Genomic DNA, 19,511 nt, shown 5'->3' with positions numbered 1-19,511 from the left:
AGGGGAAGTGTGGATAGTGACCTGTGCTTGCACACAGGCTTCTTGGTGGCTACAGCAACAGCCTTAGAGTTTCATGCCCGTCTCTGGTGTCCGAGCTGAGAGCCTTGGCTCACGCCCATCTCTGGAGCTGGTTTAGGTGGTGCTCTGAATCCCCTCTCCTTGCTCACCCTGAAACAATGTTCCCTTGCATCTTAGGCAGTTCCAGACTTTTTCCTGGACTCCCTCTTGGCTACTTGTGGAGCACCAGCCCCCTTCAGGCTGTGTTCACGCAGCCAACCCCAGTCCTCTCTCTGGGGTCTGACCTCCAAAGCCCAAGCCTCAGCTCCCAGCCCCCACCCACCCTGGCCGGTGAGCAGACAAGCCTCTCAGGCTTGTGAGTGCTGGTCGGCACCGATCCTCTGTGTGGGAATCTCTCTGCTTTGCCCTCCGCTCCCCTGTTGCTGCGGTCTCCTCCATGGCTCTGAAGCTTCCCCCCCACCCACCTCCCATCTCAGCCAGTGAAGGGACTTCCTAGTGTGTGGAAACTTTTCCTCCTTCAAGCTCCTTCCCAGAGGTGCAGGTCCCATCCCTATTCTTTTGTATCTGCTTTTTCTTTTTTCTTTTGCCCTACCCAGGTACCTTGGGAGTTCCTTGCCTTTTGGGAAGTCTGAGGTCTTTTGCCAGCATTCAGTAGGTGTTCTGTAGGAGTTGTTCCACATGTAGATGTATTTTGCTGTATTTGTGGGAAGGAAGGTGATCTCCACGTCTTACTCCTCTGCCATCTTGACAGCCCCTCTTATAATAGATTATTAAAGAGTTGTGGTCATTTATAAGGAGGTACAGTGACAGGTACTCTCCATTGGTTTCCTAAGAGCAGGTCATGTCGCATAAATTCCAGCTTCTATCTTGCCAGTAACTAGACTAGTTGATGAGAGGGTTGCACTAGACAGAGGATATCAGGATTTCAGCCTGGCACTTCAGATTTTCCCGCAGTTTCCTTGCAGATAGAAGCAGTGGGGAGTGGTAGAAAAAGCATAAAATTTATGTTCAGACAATTTTGGGCTCATTAGTTCCAGCGCTCACTAACTACATGACTTCAAGCAAATGACTTCACTTTCTCCACCTTCAGTTTATCATCTATACAATGAAGATAATAACTACTCTACAGGATTGTTGTGAAGATTAAATGAAGTCAATGCATGTAAAATGCCTGATAGAGGGCCTGACACCTAGTGGGTACTTGTTAATCTTAGTCTTCTCCCACCCCAATAAAGAACTAAGCAGCCTTGAAAGATAGTGAGGTCTCTGTTACTAGATGTACTCCCAAAAGTGCTAGATGATATCCTGCCAAAAATAGTATAAGAGAGATTGATAGACCCATCTGATCCCTGACATCATTTGGCCCAGTTACTAAGTTCTCATCCAGTCTTAAGATTCTCTTAATTCCCAATAAGTTAAGTAAAAACTTCCCCATTTTGCACATTGGACGTTGGGATTGCATGCACCACTTAGAACAGCTTGAAGAACTTATAGCTTGTTTCAGAGTGTGCATGTATGTGTGTGAATATATATATGAAGATACTTTTTAAGTGGCCATTATAGTAGGTGTGAAATGACACCAGTGGCTTCTAATTATGTGATCCCTTCTTTAATTTTTGCTGCTTCCCTCTTTGTTTGTCACTTTTCTTTTGAAAAATCTGGTAAGACTCTTTTTTTCTCTTTCTTCTTGTCCTTTATGGTGTCCTTAATGTCTCTGCTCCCCTGCATCTTATTGCCCTGCTATTTTGGTTAATAATGTATTTTGTTATTTTCCTCCTGAGATGATTATATTGAAAATTACTTTGTTGCTTTGGGGAATTTATCTCTTTTTTCATTTCTTCCCTTTCACTTTTTACTGGGGAAGAGAGGAGAGCCCCTTTTACCTCTCTTCAGTCAATCATCCACCAGTATTCCTACAACACTGCAGTTGCCCCTAACAGCCTTTTCCCCATTTATCATCAATTGTGCCAGTCTGGACATGCTCTGTTTTCCCCTGTGCCATAACTGCTCAGTATTTATGTCACTTTCACCATAATCTAGGAGAATCAGAACTAAACAGTATAAAGAAACTGGAGAGAGAATTTCTTCTATTCATGGAACTTTCTGCATTTGGACCATTTCTTCATGCACTAAAGGGCCAGACTTGGAGAATGAGCCATTCGGGACAACTCAGGAATACAACAGTAGCATCAGAGACAGAATAGAGCAGAAAGAAGATTTCTGCTTTAAAACCAGGGGGTTGAAAGCCAGAACACCTGAGTCCTAGACTCTACTGTCTCTTACTAATTTGTCTAACCTTGGGCCAGTTCTTTAACTCCTTATTTTTATCAATGTCAAATCAGGCTGATGACAGAATTCATCTCAGGAGGCTTTGAGGAGAATCACCTGAAGTAGTGGGAAGCAGTAAAGTATAATGTCAAGAGCATGGGTTCTAGGGCCAGACAAGAGGCCACCAATTTCCTTTTTCCAAATAGTTGTGTGACCTTGGACAAATTCTCTGTGCCTTTTATTATCCCCTCATTTGCAAAATGGGAACCATAATAGTATCTACATGGAAGGAAGGTTGTGAGGGGTAAATGAGACAGTACAGTTGCAGTACCTGACACGCAGTAAACGCTTAATAAATATTAGCCATTGATTACTGTATATGCAGTGTTACTAATCATTCATTCAGCACATTTTTATTGGGAGGCAGTATACACAGTGGTTAAAACAAGCACAGATTTTTAGAGCCAGATAGCCTAGTCTCAAAGCCCAGCAGTGCCATAAATGGTAGCTTTTATTCCTCGGCAAGTTTCTTAACTGCTCTATGTCCACAGTTCCTCGTAAAATTGGGTTATATCAGTACCTAACTTGTAGGATTGTTGTGAGGATGATTTAAGTTAATAAATGCAAAGTGTAGCTGCCAAGGGATGAATACATAAAGAAAACTTCATACACACACACACACACACACACACACACACAATGTAATCTTATTCAGCATTAAAAACTAAGGAAAGCCTGCCATATCCAACAACATGGATGAACCTGGAGGACACTATGCTAAGTAAAATAAGACAGAGAAAGACAAATACTGTATTATCTCACTTATATATGGAATCTAAAACAGGCCAACTCTTAAAGGTAGAGAGTAGAATGGTGGTTGCCAGGGGCTCATAGGGGTGGGAGAAATGGGGAGATGTTGGTCAAAGGGTAAAAACTTTCAGTTATGTTGGACAAACAACTTCTGGAGAGCTAATGTACAAATGGTGACTATAGTTAGCAACACTGTATTGTATAATTTAAATTTGCTAAGAAAATAGATCTGAAGTGTTCTCATCACAAAAAAAGGTAACTATGTGAGATGATGGATATGGTAATTAGCTTGATTGTGGTGATCATTTCATAATGCATACATATATCAAAACATCACATATTACTCCTTAAATATATACAATTTTGTCAATTATACCTCAGTAAAGCTGGGGGGAAATGCAAAGCATTTAGAATAATGTCTGGTGCATAATGTATGTTGGTTAAGTGTTCACTGTTGACATCGTTGTTGTTATTATTTTGTTATTATTAAGTATGTACTGTAGATGCTGGAATACAATAATGATAAAGACAAATCCAGTCCCAGCACCATGTGCCTTCCCTAGTATCTGAGGTAAAACCAGGTTGTCAGGCTAGGGGTGAGTAGCCAGGGCCCCCTCTAAAGAGCTAGGGAGAACCTTACTGACAAGCAAGTGAGGCAGGCTGCAATCCTGAAGAGTTGCATTCTCCAGATTGTAGCATCTGTCATTTGTACAAAATGTCCTGCAGTGTTTTATTAAACCCCATGAATACCCAGTGAGGCCAAATTCAAACAGCTCCCAGCTGTTTCAGTCACGTAATGTTAGGGATGGGGGTGGGCTCCTTGCTGGGGCTACGGCTAGGGCCAGGGCCAGGGCCAGAATGCTTGGCTGCAGACTGCCAGGACCCTACTAGAGAAGCACTAGCTCCCTTAATCTCCTCCAACTAGGATGAGTGGAAAGGAAAAGGAGGAAGGCTGCCATCCTATTAGAAACAATCCCATTTAGGCAGAGAACTTGTGATGACCCAAATAGCATCTGTAGTGAGCACCTATTCACCATGTCCCTTTGAAAGCACTCAGACCACCGTTAACAATTGGCATGTGGGCATTCTGGTCCCAGTAGTACCACAGGCAACTAGGGCTCAGGAGGGCTTTGCCCCCTTGTTATGTGTAGAAGCTGAGCAGGAAAACCTCTGAGACTTTATAAGCTGTCCTTCCGTGGATAACTCCTAAGTGAAGAAAGACCAAGGAAGGTTCAGTGCTGGGCACAGACTGAATGGACAGACAAAATTAAAAGCTGTAAAACAGAACTAATGCAAATTCACTAGTGTGGTAACTGAGTGCCAATTGTATAACGGTCTTCATAGTCAGTGCTAGCATTCAGAAAAGGAAAACCAAACTTGAGCTGGATGGTGCAATCAGGGAAGGCTGCTTTGAGGAAGAAGAATGTATGACTTTGATCTTGAAGGCTGGAAGGATTGGAATAGGAGGCTTCTTTGGGGGCAGGGAGGGGATATTAGTGCGAACCTAAGTATAGATCTGTGATTTTGGTGAGTGAGTGGCAAACAGTATTTGCCACCCACCACTACCACCACCCCTACCCTGAAAGGGTATATGGAATTTCCAGAGACAGTGGGGTAGCTATGTAAATTTTAAAATATTCAGAATTACTTTTGCTTTTTTTTTCATTCGCAATATTTAACTTATTTTTAAAGTTTAAATGAATTAAAGGAGGCAGTGGGATTTTTAGATTTATCAAAAGGAGTTTTAAAGAGCTATGAAACACTGATCTAGAAGAAAGAAAGCTCAGCACCATGTTTATCAGACAAGGCTGGCCTCATGACCTGGAAACTGCATGTTTAGATTTGAGCTTTACAACAATTTTACAAGGTGAGAATGACTCTCCTAATTTTATAGTTGAGGAAATCGAGGCTCAGTGAGGTTAATTCATTTGCCCAGTACAACACAGCTAGTAGGTTAAGCAGCTAGGATTCAAACTCAGAACTTTAGGCTCTAACTCATGTCATTTCCACCATTCCATGCTGCTTGGTGGCCTTAGCTACCCTTTCTGGTTGGATTTTCTGAACAATGGGTCATTCTTAATCATTCCTATCACATTCCTACACTTGGCTTTATGACTAATCTGATGCCTGAAAACTCACATTCAACGCTCTGGGGAGCCAGAAAGGGCAGACAAAGGGAGAATTTTAATGATACATCCCTCTAGCCCTGCTCCCGTGCCACAAAGACAGAATTATCTCTCTTTCCTTATTATCGATAAATACCTAAAGAAACAATAGGAGGTTCAGTTGATGCTTTAAATTTAGCTCCAAGATCATATACATTCTTTCCATTTTTGGAAACTAGTAAAGATTTTGAAGGCTAACAATGATTATGATGTACCAACTCAGAGGGAAAGGAAGCTGCAGGCTGAAGTTAGGAATAGAGGGAGGTTGAGCTTGCCCATGTTCTAGCCAGGTGGACACCCACCTATTAGCTGTGTGGTCCAGGTCTGTGTGTATTTGTATTATGTATTGTAAGGCAGGTTTCAAGATTTTACAAGATCAAAGTAGATTACATTGATCCATTCTCCTCAGCTTGTTCTGTTTTTGTAGTTATATTAGCCTAACAGGGCCTACTTTTTATTCATATGTTTCACAAAGTGTTCCTGGGGATTATGGAAGTCAGTGCATGGGTGCCACCACATCCTTTTGGCAGGACTGAGCTTGTCCACTTTGAGCATGGTGAAAGGAATCCAGGCTCTGAAACAAGCTTGGAGCTACATTGTCCCACTCCGTACAGCAGACCTATCTCTCTCCTATAAACTTGATGCCAAGGTTACCCAACAGATCAGAACCCATCTGTACTCGAAAGCCTATTTATATGCACAATCACTATGGAAGGAAAAAAACCCACCATGATTGTTATTTTTTGCAAAGCAATTTATCAGCACCTGTATTTCCCAGCCTGGGGCTTTGAGATTGATAGAGCTATGCTGGGAATCCTTAAAGACAGCCTTCCCAAGCCCTACAGAAAAGCCCAGTTTACCATGCAGTGTGAAGAGTTAGGACTGGGAATGCGAGTGGCCAAAGGCAAATCCTTTGCAGGTAGCCTGCAGCTGCGAACTGTGAGGCATGTCAGACAATTCAGGAAAATGGGAATAGTTTAACCAGACCATGTAATGGTAATAAAAATTAATGAACATTTCTGACTCTATCAGATAGTCTAGAAGGCCAAATATAGCAGAGAGGAGGGAGAGTTGGCCAGAAATGGCCCCTGCTTCTAGTAGAAGACATCTGTCAGATCAGGGCTCATTGGGGCCCTCCTTGGACAGACTCATCCATATCACATGCAGCAGTAGGTGTGCTTTCAAGGGAAGCTGAGGGCAGTGCTGAGAGGAGGAGGGGCTGAAAGATCATTGTGAGACAGTTACTTATCAGACCTTACATTCCACAGACCCACAGGTCATTTCATCCACCCCTCTTTTTTTCTTTTTTTAACTTATGAAATTCTTGATATTCAGAAAGATATAAAAACAATATTATGAGCACGCACTATCCAACTTAAGAAATAAATCATTACAAATACAGTCTTTATCCTCTCCCTCTTTTATTCCCTTCCTTCTCACTTATCCCCATTCTCCTCTCTGTACTCTCTTTAATTTGGCATGTATCATGGTTGTATATTTTTACATAATTATTGTACATATGTATGTATCCCTAAACATTAGATGGCATTGTTTTGTATGTTTTTAAACCTTATATAAATGGAATAGATATAGATGAGATAAAACTATATAGAAAAGAAACCAGGGGAATGATGAGCATGTGATTCAATATGGAGGTTGCCTTGGTGTCGTAGCTTTTGGAATGAGCAGTGGGTTCACCAAAACTCAATACATCATTAAAAGTAAGTAAGGGGCTTCCCTGGTGGCGCAGTGGTTGAGAGTCCGCCTGCCAATGCAGGAGACATGGGTTCGTGACCCAGTCTGGGAAGATCCCACATGCCGCGGAGTGGCTGGGCTCGTGAGCCATGGCCGCTGATGCTGTGCGTCCGGAGCCTGTGCTCCGCAATGGGAGAGGGCACAACAGTGAGAGCCCCGCGTACCACAAAAGAAAAAAAAATAAGTAAGTAAATAAATAGAGAAATCAGAGCACTATGCATTGAGTAATGATGAGTGTCTCATGGACTGAGAATTGGGATTCAATTCTGTGTACCCAAGAACAAAACAAAAGTCATAACAGATAGGAAATATACTATTTGTATCCAACTACAACTTCTATTTTTCTCACAGAATAAGATTTGTGAGATTCATCCATGCCAATATATGAAGCTCTTTATTCACTTTCCCCCCATTTCTCCTGCTAGACTAGGCCTTCTCCAAAACTCCCCAGAGTGCTAAATATTCAACCTTCACTAAGTAATCTTTCCTGGCTAGCAGCCTGTGGCCACCTAACTACTATTATCACTCATCTCCCCTCTGATATGCAAGTCTCATTGGCTTGCTTGGATTCCTGAGTATACTGCAGGCAACCAAACAGTTCATTTCATACTTCTGAAAGGCTTGCAAATATTTTGGAAGAGGAAAAGCCCTTGCTAACTGTGCTTGTGTGGCTTACTGCCTCCTACTTCCCATCAGCAGTCTTGCAAACACATATATGGATTGAGGCTGAGGTCTGAGACAAAGTCTATGGATGTAGGCCAGAGGCTTTCTCTAAGAGCATCTAGTTAACCAACTATTAGTGTCATACACTAAGCTAACCTGCCCAAATTTAGACCAAACCACCCCTCATTGATACTCCAGAACAATGGCAACGTTAGCATCCTGCTACGCCCATGTGCCAAGTCTCCTGGTACCCACTCTCCACATACCTTCAACAAAAAGCCTTCTCTTTCTTCCTACCTAGGACCTGATCCGGAGAGACATCCTGTACTACAAAGGCCGCATTGATATGGATAAATATGAGGTAGTTGACATTGAAGATGGCAGAGATGATGACTTCAATGTCAGCATGAAAAATGCCTTCAAGCTTCATAACAAGGAAACTGAGGAGATTCACCTATTCTTTGCCAAGAAGTTGGAGGAGAAGATACGCTGGCTCAGGGCTTTCAGAGAAGAGAGGAAAATGGTGCAGGAAGATGAAAAAATCGGTAAGTGACCTGAGAGGAGAAAGAAGAATATGGCTATGAAGAACATAGTGAGTTAAATTAGTTTTCATTTTTTCAGAGGCAGAGAAGATTTTTGTTGCAAACTAACCTAATCCACTTCGGTGGTCCCCTATTATTAGGTTATTTTTGGTAGATACTAATAGTTTCTATTAGTCAGGGTTAAGTGATAGAGGTTGGTGCCCCCTACATTCTCATTACTAGATAAGATTATTACACTGAAATAAAACTTCAGGCTCGATTCTCCCAAACATACAAAAATTTATTAGCAAACAAACACAAAACCAGTCATAGAGCCTGTTCTGTAATTTCAATGAAGTCCCAACTCTGTCCTTAGATACATAGCAGCATATTCTGTAAAAAGGTTAGGTTAGTCAAGGCAGATTTGGTAACATATAGGATTCAGCTAAGTTCCTAGTCAGAGTCTAGTGACAAAATCCTCTGACAAGGGCCAAAATATAGTACCCATTTTCAATCTTCAACTTCAGGCTTCCTTCTGAAGTGTATCTATAGGCTGTAGGGCTCACTGGATTCTTATACCTAGTTCTTGTGAGGGCTAAAGTGCCTGTAAGACTTTTGTGGCCAGGGCACATCTTGCACAGCATTCTTTTTTTATCAGTGAAAATTCATTTTTAACATGTATTAGGCTAATTAGGCCTCCTGCATTAAGGTGACTGAACTGCTCCTCTTGAGTGTATATTCCTGATTAGGGCATTTAGATGTTAACTAAATGCCCCTAGAGTATAGATTTTAATTAATGTGCATGTATATATCATGCACTCTTTATGAAAGTATTTTAAAGTAGATTATAGAAATATAACAGTGTCTAAAACCATGACCACTTGCACGATTTAGAATCATACTAAACGATACTCTTTGGCTTGAAATAAGTTGTTTTCCTTTCTGAAGGGAATATAGCTGGTAGAGATACTTTTTATGCTGCTTTCCAACTGTGGGATTTAGGCTTTAGCTTTGTGGTTTACAAAGTACTATCTGGTCTCTTACTCATGGTCCTGCCTTTCTGGCATAAAAATACCAACCAGCCAGGCATTGAAATTTCATGAGAAGACACAAGAGTTTCTGTTTTTGACTAACTTATAATGGAGGAGAATTATACCTTAAAACACCTGTATGTTCACGTTGGTAGAAACTGCCTCTAGAAAAATGGACCTACCATTTGAGTCCTGGTGCAAATGTATTCTCCTATCTGAAATGTTAGTGATTGAAATGGTCCAGAGGCAAGGAAGGGTAATCAGAAAGACACTGCTTAGTCTTATCCTAGTCTTCTCAGGTTTAGGGTACAGTGCATATTGATAATTCACTTTAAGTCCCATTGGAGTCAATTTGCTTTCAGCCTATGGGCACTGCTTTGGGACATAATGTGGAATCATTACAGAAATGCTACTGGCTGCTTCTCCCAATGGCAGGCGCCAGCAACCTCTGACCCTGCCTAGGTTGTTAGTGCTATTAGAGGAATTGCCTTAGTGTGCTTTTTGCAAACCCTAGATCAACTTGAAGATTCATACCATTCCCTCTGGTTCCTACACAATAGAAAAGCTTCCAGAATTTACTTCCTGACAGCTTATGTTTATCTTTTTTAAAATATTACGGTTTTTGGTCTGATTATAACAGTAAATCATTTTCATTGTAAGCAATCTGGGTGAAAGAAACACAAAAAATACAAGAAAAAAACTAAAAATCACACATGAAATACTACCCAGAGATAACTTTTGTAAACATTTTGATATATTTCCTTCCCATCTTTTTTTTTCTATGTGTCTAAAAAAAAACAAAACAAAAACTAGGGTGGCTGAATCTTTATATCTGTCTCCTTCAACTTCTGCCACTTCTTGATGGATAGATATAATTTTATGTCCTTATTTTTCACTAAAAATTATATCATTAGCATTTCTCTAAAGCATTTACCATTTTAATCATTATTTTTTATGGTTGTCATATGAATTTATGATAATTTTTATGTTTTTCTATTTTTATTTTTTAATTATAAAATAAATACATGGTCATAATAACTGTTTAAACACATATGGAAATTTAATAAAGTTTAGCATTCTTTTTCCTTCTCTGTTGCTCCTAAGCTGTGTGATATAATCAGTATTAATTAGGTGTACCTCTTTCTGTACTAATCTTAAGCTCATATAAACATATATACACATAAGACTTTATTTTTATTTAGAAAAATTATATTGTACTATACATATTACTCTGTAACTTGCTTTTTCAAACATAATTTATCATAAGTAACTCTCCAGTTGAAGAATACAGAATCTAATATAAATGCTTGTATCAGTCAGGTTCAACAAGAGAAGCATAACCAATAGGAGATGTATTATTATTAAGAGATTTATTATAAGGAATTTCCTTATGTGATTGTGAAGCCTGGCTAAGCAACTCCAGGCAGTCAGGAATCAAAGATAATGGGCAGGCTTGAACTCATGGGCATAGGCCAAAGCTGTCATCTATAGGGCTTGTAAGTCTGAAGCTGTGAGGCAAAATTTCTTCTCTTGGGGGAGACCTCAGCCTGTCTTGTTTTTTTTTAAGTGGAAAAACACTTACCATGAGCTCTATACTTTTCACAAGTTTTTAAGGGCATAATATAGTAATGTTAGCCATAGGCTAACTGTTGTACAACAATTCTCTAGGACTTATTCATATCTTGTGTACATGGAACTTTATAGCTATAGAAAAGCAGCTTCCCATTTTTCCCTCCTTCCAGCCTCTAGAATCACCATTCTGCTCTCTGTATCTACGAGTTTGACTAGTTTAGATACCTCATATTCATACAAACACAGGATTTGTCCTTCTGTGACGGTATTATTTTAGTTAGCAAATGTCCTCCAGTTTCATCCATGTTGTCACATATGGCAGAATTCCCTTCCTTTTTAGGGATGAATAATATTCTTCTGTGTGTGTGTGTGTGTGTGTGTGTGTGTGTGTGTGTGTGTGTGTTTATACAAAAATACATACCACATTTTCTTTATCCCTTTATCCATCCTCAGACATTTAGATTGTTTCCATATCATGGCTATTGGGAATAATGCTGCAATGAAGCGAAGAGTACTGATAGCTCTTCAAGATCCTGATTTCAGTTGTTTTGGATATATACCAAGAAGTGGGATTACTGGATCATATGTTAGTTCTATTTTTAATTTTATGAGGAACCTCCATAATGACTAAATCATTTTAATTCCCAACAGTTTACTGTGGTTCCAGTTTCTCCACATTCCTGCCAATACTTATTATCTTTTGTTTCTTTGATAATAGCTCTCTAAACAGGAGTGAGGTGATATTTTATTATGGTTTAGATTTGCATTTCCCTGATGATTAGTGATATCCTTTTTTATATACCTGTTGGCCATTTATATGACTTCTTTCTTTCTTTTTTTTTTTTTTTTTTTTGCGGTATGTGGGCCTCTCACTGTTGTGGCCTCTCCCGTTGCAGAGCACAGGCTCCGGACGCGGAGGCTCAGCAGCCGAGCCTAGCCGCTCCGTGGCATGTGGGATCTTCCCGAACCGGGGCACGAACCCATGTCCCCTGCATTGGCAGGCGGACTCTCAACCACTGCGCCACCAGGGAAGCCCTATATGACTTCTTTGAGGACATGTCTATGCAAGTCCTTTGCCCATTATTTTTAATCAAGTTATTTGTTCTTTTGCTATTGAGTATAGAAGTTTCTTACATATTTTGGAAATTAACCCCTTATCGAATATATGGTTTGCAAATATATTCTCCCATTCCATAGATTGCATTTTTAATCTGTTGTTTCTTTCCTTTGCTGTGCTGAAACATTTTAGTTTGATGTAGTCCTATTTGTCTACTTTTGCTTTGTTGCCTATGCTTTTGGTATCATATCCAAGACATCATTGTCAAGAAGATTTTTCCCTCTTTTCTTCTAGGAGTTTAACAGTTTCAAGTCATACATTTAAGTCTTCAGTCCACTTTACATTGACTTTCATGTATGGTGTAAGGTAGAAGTTCAATTTTATTCCTTTGCATGTGGATATCCAGTTTTCACAGAACCATTTGTTGAGTAAACTATCTTTTCCCCATTGTGTACTCTTGGCAGCCTTGTCAAAGATATGTTGACTGTCTATGTGTGGGTTTCTTCTGGGCTCTCTCTCCTGTTCAGTTGGTCTATATGTCTGTCTTTATGCCAGCACCATACTGTTTTAATTACTGTAGCTTCATAGTATATTTTGTAACAGGAATTGTGACGTCTCCAGCTTTGTTCTTCTCTCTCAAGATTGCTTTAGCTATTATGGGTCTTTTGTGTTTCCACATGAATTCTAGGATTGATTTTTCTGTTTCTTTAAAAAAATGCCATTGGGGTTTTGATTGGATTGCATTGTATCTGTAGATGACTTTGGGTCTGAATGGGTATTTAACAGCATTAAACCTTCCACTACAAGAAAAGTAAACTGCAGGCCAATATCCCTAATGAAATACATGGGAAAATCCTCAATAAAACACTAGTAAACAAAATTCAGCAGCACAATAAAAGGATCATACACCATGACTAAGTGGGATTTATCCCTGGGATACAAGGATTTTTCAATATATCTAAATCAATTAATGTGATACACCACACTAACAAAATGAAGGAAAAAAATCACACGATCATCTTTATAGATGCAGAAAAATTATTTGACAAAATTCAACACCCTTTTATGATAAAAACTTTCAAGGTATAGAAGGAATTTACCTCAACATAATAAAGGCCATGTATGGAAGGCTCACAGCTAACATCATAGTTAAGGGGGAAAAGCAGAAAGCTTTTTCTCTAAGATCAGGTACAAGAAGGATGCCCACTTCCAACACTTCTAGTCAAAATAGTAGTGGAAGTCCTAGCTAGAGCAATTAGGCTTAATTAATTAATTAATGCCTCCAAATCAGGAAGGAAGAAGTAAGATTATTCCTGTTTGCAGATGACATCATCTTACATATAGAAAACCTAAAGTCTTCACAAAAAGTTCTTACATCTAATAAGTGAATTCAGTAAATTAGTAGGATAAAAAGTCAACACAAAAAAGAAGTTGTGTTTCTATACACTAACAACAAACTCTCTGAAAAAGAAATTAAGCAAACAATCTCATTTACAGTTGCATCAGAAAGAATACAATACTTAGGAATAAACTTAACCAAGGAGTTAAAAGACTGGTACACGGAAAACTACAAAATATTGCTGAAAGAAATTAAAGAAACATAAATAAATAGACATTCTGTGTTCATGGAACAGAAGACAAAGTTGATAAAATATCCATTTTACTGAAAGCCGTCTATAGACTCAATGTGATCCTATTAAAACTCCAATGACAGTTTTTACAGAAACAGAAAAAAAGGACAATCCTAAAATTCATAAGGATCCACAATACACCCATGAGAGAGAAGAACAAAGCTGGGGGCATCACAATTCCTGATTCTAAATATATTACAAAGCTACAGTAATTAAAGCAGTATGGTGCTGGCATATAGACAGACATATAGACCAATGGAATAGGATAGGGAGCTCAGAAATAAACCTACATGTATATACTCAACATATCTTCAACAAGGTTCCCAAGAATACACAATTGGGAAAGGATAGTTTTTCAATGAATGGTGTTGTGAAAACTGGTTATCCACATGCAAAGGAATGAAATTGAACTCCTACCTTATACCATACATGAAAATCAGTTCAAAGTGAACTGAAGACTTAAACATATGACTGGAGACTGTAACAAATCCTAGAAGAAAACATTGGAGAAATACTTCTTTTTTTTTTTTTTTTGCGGTATGTGGGCCTCTCACTGTCGTGGCCTCTCCCGTTGCGGAGCACAGGCTCCGGACACGCAGGCCCAATGGCCATGGCTCATGGGCCAAGCCGCTCCGCGGCATGTGGGATCCTCCCAGACCGGGGCACGAACCCGTGTCCCCTGCATCGGCAGGCGGACTCTCAACCACTGCGCCACCAGGGAAGCCCGAGAAATACTTCTTGACATTGGTCTGTGGCAATGATTTCTTGGATATGACACCAAAAACATGGACAGCAAAGCAAAAATAGACAAGTGGGACTACATACAACGAAAAAGCTTATGCACAGCAAAGGAAAGAAACAACAGAACAAAAAGGCAACCTATTAAATGGGAGAAAATATTTGCAAACCATATATCTGATAATTTCCAAAATATATAAGGAACTACTACAACTCAATTAGCCAAAAACCAAGTAACTCAATTAAAAAATTCACAAAGAACTTGCACAGACATTTTGGTTATTTCATTAATTACTTTTTGCCATTCAATTATTTTTCTCCTTCTGAAAATTTTGTTAAGTCTATATACATTTTCTGTTGTAATCACTTATCTTTGACTCATTTTTTTCCTTTTCTTTGTGTTTTTGCTTTTGGTTGTGAAACATTTTTCCACTTTACACCATATTTTATTCAACCATTCTCCATTTAACAGCCTCTTAACTCATGATCTCACTTTTTTGCCCCTCTGTACATTGAAATGCATTGTTGTAAGTCCAAGTTTCTGAGCACTTTCCTTTTCTTGCTTTTCAAGACTTTTGATATATCTTGGCAAAATTACTCTTCCAGAAAAGTTGTACTAATTTATACATTTAAGAAAGGTCTATGTTTCTCATAACAAAGTCATGTATTTTTATGTTATAGGCTTTGAAATTTCTGAAAATCAGAAGAGGCAGGCTGCAATGACTGTGAGAAAAGTCCCGAAACAAAAAGGTAAAACTGCCTTTAACTACAACCTCCCTGACCTCACCCACTCTTGTTGTGAGACTGAGAAGCCATAGGCTATGTGCTTGCATATTCCTAGGCTTGTTTCAATGCTGAAGTTCACTTGGGGTGGTGGGAAATGTCCAGATACCCAGGTGTCCCTGATGACAGTTGGCAAATGGTCTTAAAAGACTTAAGGCTTAGGAGTGAATAATTTAAGGCAGTCATATCCAAGGATAGCGCATTAGGTACAGGTAAAAAATAGAACTTCTGTTTCCTTTATTTTCACTTAAATAAAAGAGAGAAACTAAACTTTACTAACGATTTAGAAACAGTTGGACAATAATAAATTTGTAGAATTTATTAATATGTATAAATATATTAGGGATATGTGCATAACAATTCTTTCGTTGGTTTGGGAGCATTTGTGGAATCAGGAACCCCAAATCAGAATGGACAACTTCAAACTGAACCTAGACAGAAGATTCAGATAGTTATTCTCTTTTTGAACCATAAAGTATTTAAAAAAGAAAAATACTTTGGGGATCAATTTGAATATGAAATGAAACTTTATTTTCTCATTTTCCTGAACTAGAAAAAATTAAAATGCTTAATTGAACAAAAGGTAGGAACTATCCCTTCTTTTTTTCGAGAACCTATTCAGTACCAGTCATTTTATATAAGTTCCTTCATTTCATTTTTATGGTACCCCTGAAAAGGTAGGCATTAATAGCCCCATTTTCCAGATGAAGAAACTGAGGACCTTTGGGATAAAGTGACTCTGAACTTAAGTCAGCTTGACTCCAAGTCTTCTGCTCTCTCCTCTCCATCTCAGGGTTCTGATGATCCTCCATGATGGGAAAGAACAGCTCACTTTTTTGTCTTGCCTCAATTACTGACAGCTCTTTCTATTACTGACAGCCACTATCATTGTCCCCAGGGTAGGCAATCTTAATGAGACTTCACTTTCCCTAGGTCCTCCCTTGTGCTCTTTTAAAGGGCTCTTTGGTTCAGAATGAGTCACCATATAAAATGATCAGATTTAAGTTGCCTGAAATTCTAGCAGCCACGTAAAGAAAGCACCCTTAATTATTCCTAATGATGTTCCTTTTCATTGAGGAGGCTGAGTGCCTGTGAAGATCTGATTTCCAATTGAGGAGTGCACCTGGCTTGGGCCTCTGGCTAGACATGGCCTTCCTTCTAACTGTTTGTTGCTTCTTACTCTTGGGAGGCCCTCACTGGCACTTTCCCTCATCATGGAAATATGATTCGTTTTAGATAGGGAATTAAAGGCAACTACTTCTAACTTCTTAGGCGTGAAAATATGACAGTTTAGAAAGTAATCTGGAGTTAATAACAGTAAGTCTATGATCTGTATGAATAGGAGAATCCTTTGAGAGAATGTGCTTCTCCCTTAGAGATATGAGCCCCAGCCACCTGGACAGTCCTCAGGCTACAAAGTGGTTACTGTCCTACTGGCCCACCTCTGTCTCCTGGAGGCTCTCAACTCCTGAGCTTCTCTCACTCTGAATTCCTCCACTGTCCCTACCACACTGACCTTCATGATGGGATGGTGTTCCTTTACCTCAACCCAAGTTCCCTCAAGTCTATCTGAAACTGGCTTATCTTTTCACTGAGAAACCATAAAACAGAGGAACATGCACAAAGCAACAAACTAGAAAACAGTCCTACTCACTCATACCAAACCTTTGTGTCAGGTTCCTTCTCTGCCTTGTCTCAAGGCTATCCCTTGCAGGTCCTCTGTTGTCTCCCAATATTTAAACAATGGTTCACCTAAACAGCTTTGCATGTTTAATAGCAATCCTGAAGCCTTCAAAGAAACTTATCTAGTCTCAAACTTCACAGAATTCCTAAAAATTAATTCCCTTATTTCTATTTCGAGTTCTCAAGGCTCTCCTAGTCCAGGGCTCTGGTGACTGATATATTTTGAGACTCAAGGGCACTACACATGTAGAAGTGATTGTACAGCTTAGTAATTCAATAGTTGTATCATATACATAGGAAGAGCTGGAAGGGAGTTCTCTCAGATACCTGAGAAAGCCAGCTTTCTTAATTCTTCCAATAACACCTTCCTGGAAGTGATGGGAAGTATTGTTGTTAGGATTTCTCTAATTCAGATTTAATACAGATTCCAACACAATCTGTAATGCCATGGGACCTTATTAACTCAGTCTACTCTTCTGGAGGAAGGGAAGCCTAGCTGGAAGAAAAGCAAAGAGGACAGAGCCTAGCTCCAAGGGAGGCCTTTTCACTTTACATTTGCCTTTTTACACTGCATTGTTTTTAAGAATTGATATATAACTTCTTGGGAGTTGGTTGCTAATTCCTGGTCCATCAACCCATTTCAGTTTGTCATCATGGAGCTCCCTAGGGCCATCAGTACAGTCCCCATCTCCAGAGGCTTTAGGGCCAGCTCAAAATCAAATGAGTACCCCAGAATAACTAAAATAAACTTGAAATAGAATAAAGTTTGAGTAATAAATCTACCCTGATTTCAAAACTAATTATATAGCTACAATAACCAAGACAGTTTGGTGTTGGTAGAGGGATAGACATGTTAGATCAATGGAACAGAATAGAGAAACCAAAAACAGACCTACACAAATATGCCCAACTGATTTTTCAAAAAGGTACAAAAGCAATTCAGTGGAGGAAGGATGCCTTTTAAACAAATGGCACTGAAGCAATTGGGCTTCCACAGGCCAAAAGTAAAAATAATCTCAACCTAATTTCACACCCTATAAAAATTAACTCAAAATAGATAATGAACTTAAATTTAAAGCTACAAAACTTTTAGAAAACAGTAGGAGAAAATTGTCAGGATTTAGGTGTAGACAAAGAAGTTCTTAGTACTGACACCAAAAGCTTGAACTATAAAATAAAAAATTGATAAAATTAACCTCATCAAAATAGAAAATTTTGCCCCATGAAAGACCATGTAAAGAGGATGAAAAAACAAGCTACAGGCTAGGGAAGATATTTGCAAACCATGTATCTGACAAAACATTGGTATCTAGAATATATAAGAACTCTCAAAACTCAATAGTAACGGCTTCCCTGGTGGCACAGTCGTTGAGAATCTGCATGCCAATGCAAGGGACATGGGTTCGAGCCCTGGTCTGGGAAGATCCCACATGTCACGGAGCAACTAGACCCCTGAGCCACAATTACTGAGCCTGTGCATCTGGAGCTTGCGCTCCACAACAAGAGAGGCCGCGACAGTGAGAGGCCCGCGCACCATGATGAAGAGTGGCCCCCACTTGCCGCAACTAGAGAAAGCCCTTGCACAGAAACTAAGACCCAACACAGCCATAAATAAATAAATAAATAAATTAATTAATTAATTTAAAAGAATGTCAATAGTAAAAACAAACAAACAAAACTACACACTCCAATTAGAAAATGGGCAAAATACAGATAATTCACTGAAGAGGATATATGGATATCAGTTACACACATGAAAAGATGTTCAACATCATTAATCAATGGAAATATGCAAATTAAAACCACAATGAGATATCATTACATATCTATTACAAAGGCTAAAATAGAAAAACATTCTGAAAACACCAAATGTTGGCAAGGGTGCATGGAAACAGAATCATTCATACCTTGCTGTTGAGAATGTAAAACAGTACAGCACTATTTTATGTAATAGTTTGGTAGTTTCTTAAGACATAAAACATACAACTACCAAATGATGCAGCAATGACACATCTGGGCATTTATCCCAGAGAAACAAAAACTTATTGTCACTTAAAAACTTGTAAACAAATACCCATAGCAGCTTTTTCATAATAGCCCAAACTAGAAACAAAGTAGGTGTCTTTCAATGGGTGTAATTAAGCAGATTCTGGTACATCTATCCCATGGAATATAACACATCAATAAAAAGGAGCCAACTATTGGTACATAAACCAACTTGGGAGAATTCCTAAGGACTCATGCTGATTGAGAAAAGCCAATATCCAAAGGTTACATATGGTATAACTCCATTTATATAACATTCTTCAGATGATATAATTTGGAAATAGGGAACATATTAGTTGTTGCCATGGGTTAAGTAGGGAGTAGGGAAAGGAAAGAAGTGAGTGTGGTTATAAAACAGTAACACGAGTAATCCTTGTGATGAAAGAAATGTTCTGCCTCTTGACTGTATCCTGTAACAATGTTAATTTCCTAGCTGTAATATTGGAGAAATTGAGTAAAGGGTGCAAGGTATATCTCTATATTTTCTCTTACAGCTGCATGTGAATCAACAATGATCTCAAAATAAAAAGTTTAATTAAAAAATTAAAATGAGCACTCCCCAAACTCCCTCCCTAATATCTACATATAATTGTTTGGCCTCTGGAACCCTTGTATTTTTGACACTTACCACCTTTGAAAACTGACAATATCCTCAAAATGACAAAATAGTTTTCTACTGTCATCTCCCTAAAGAACACAGATTTTCACCAACAGATGAGAGTGTTTTTGTAAAAGTCTGGGAGTCCAGTGGAGAAGTTCCAGACCAAATA

General features: G+C 39.0%; 1 protein-coding gene across 4 annotated transcripts in view; it reads left to right on the top strand.

The window, feature by feature from the left end:
• ARHGEF9 (Cdc42 guanine nucleotide exchange factor 9) overlaps positions 1 to 19,511 on the top strand; it is a gene marked incomplete at both ends in the record, with an annotated part of 229,194 nt that overhangs the window by 196,675 nt on the left and 13,008 nt on the right. For all 4 annotated transcript variants that reach the window (XM_079728262.1, XM_079728260.1, XM_079728261.1 and 1 more), the window contains 2 exons: positions 7,981 to 8,224; positions 14,911 to 14,979. In XM_079728262.1, the coding sequence (XP_079584388.1) occupies positions 7,981 to 8,224; positions 14,911 to 14,979 (313 nt within the window). The remainder of the gene's footprint in view (positions 1 to 7,980; positions 8,225 to 14,910; positions 14,980 to 19,511) is intronic.

Source organism: Hyperoodon ampullatus (assembly GCF_949752795.1).
Source record: "Hyperoodon ampullatus genome assembly, chromosome: X".
Lineage (NCBI taxonomy): Eukaryota > Metazoa > Chordata > Mammalia > Artiodactyla > Ziphiidae > Hyperoodon > Hyperoodon ampullatus.
This window is presented reverse-complemented; position numbering and strand designations above follow the sequence as displayed.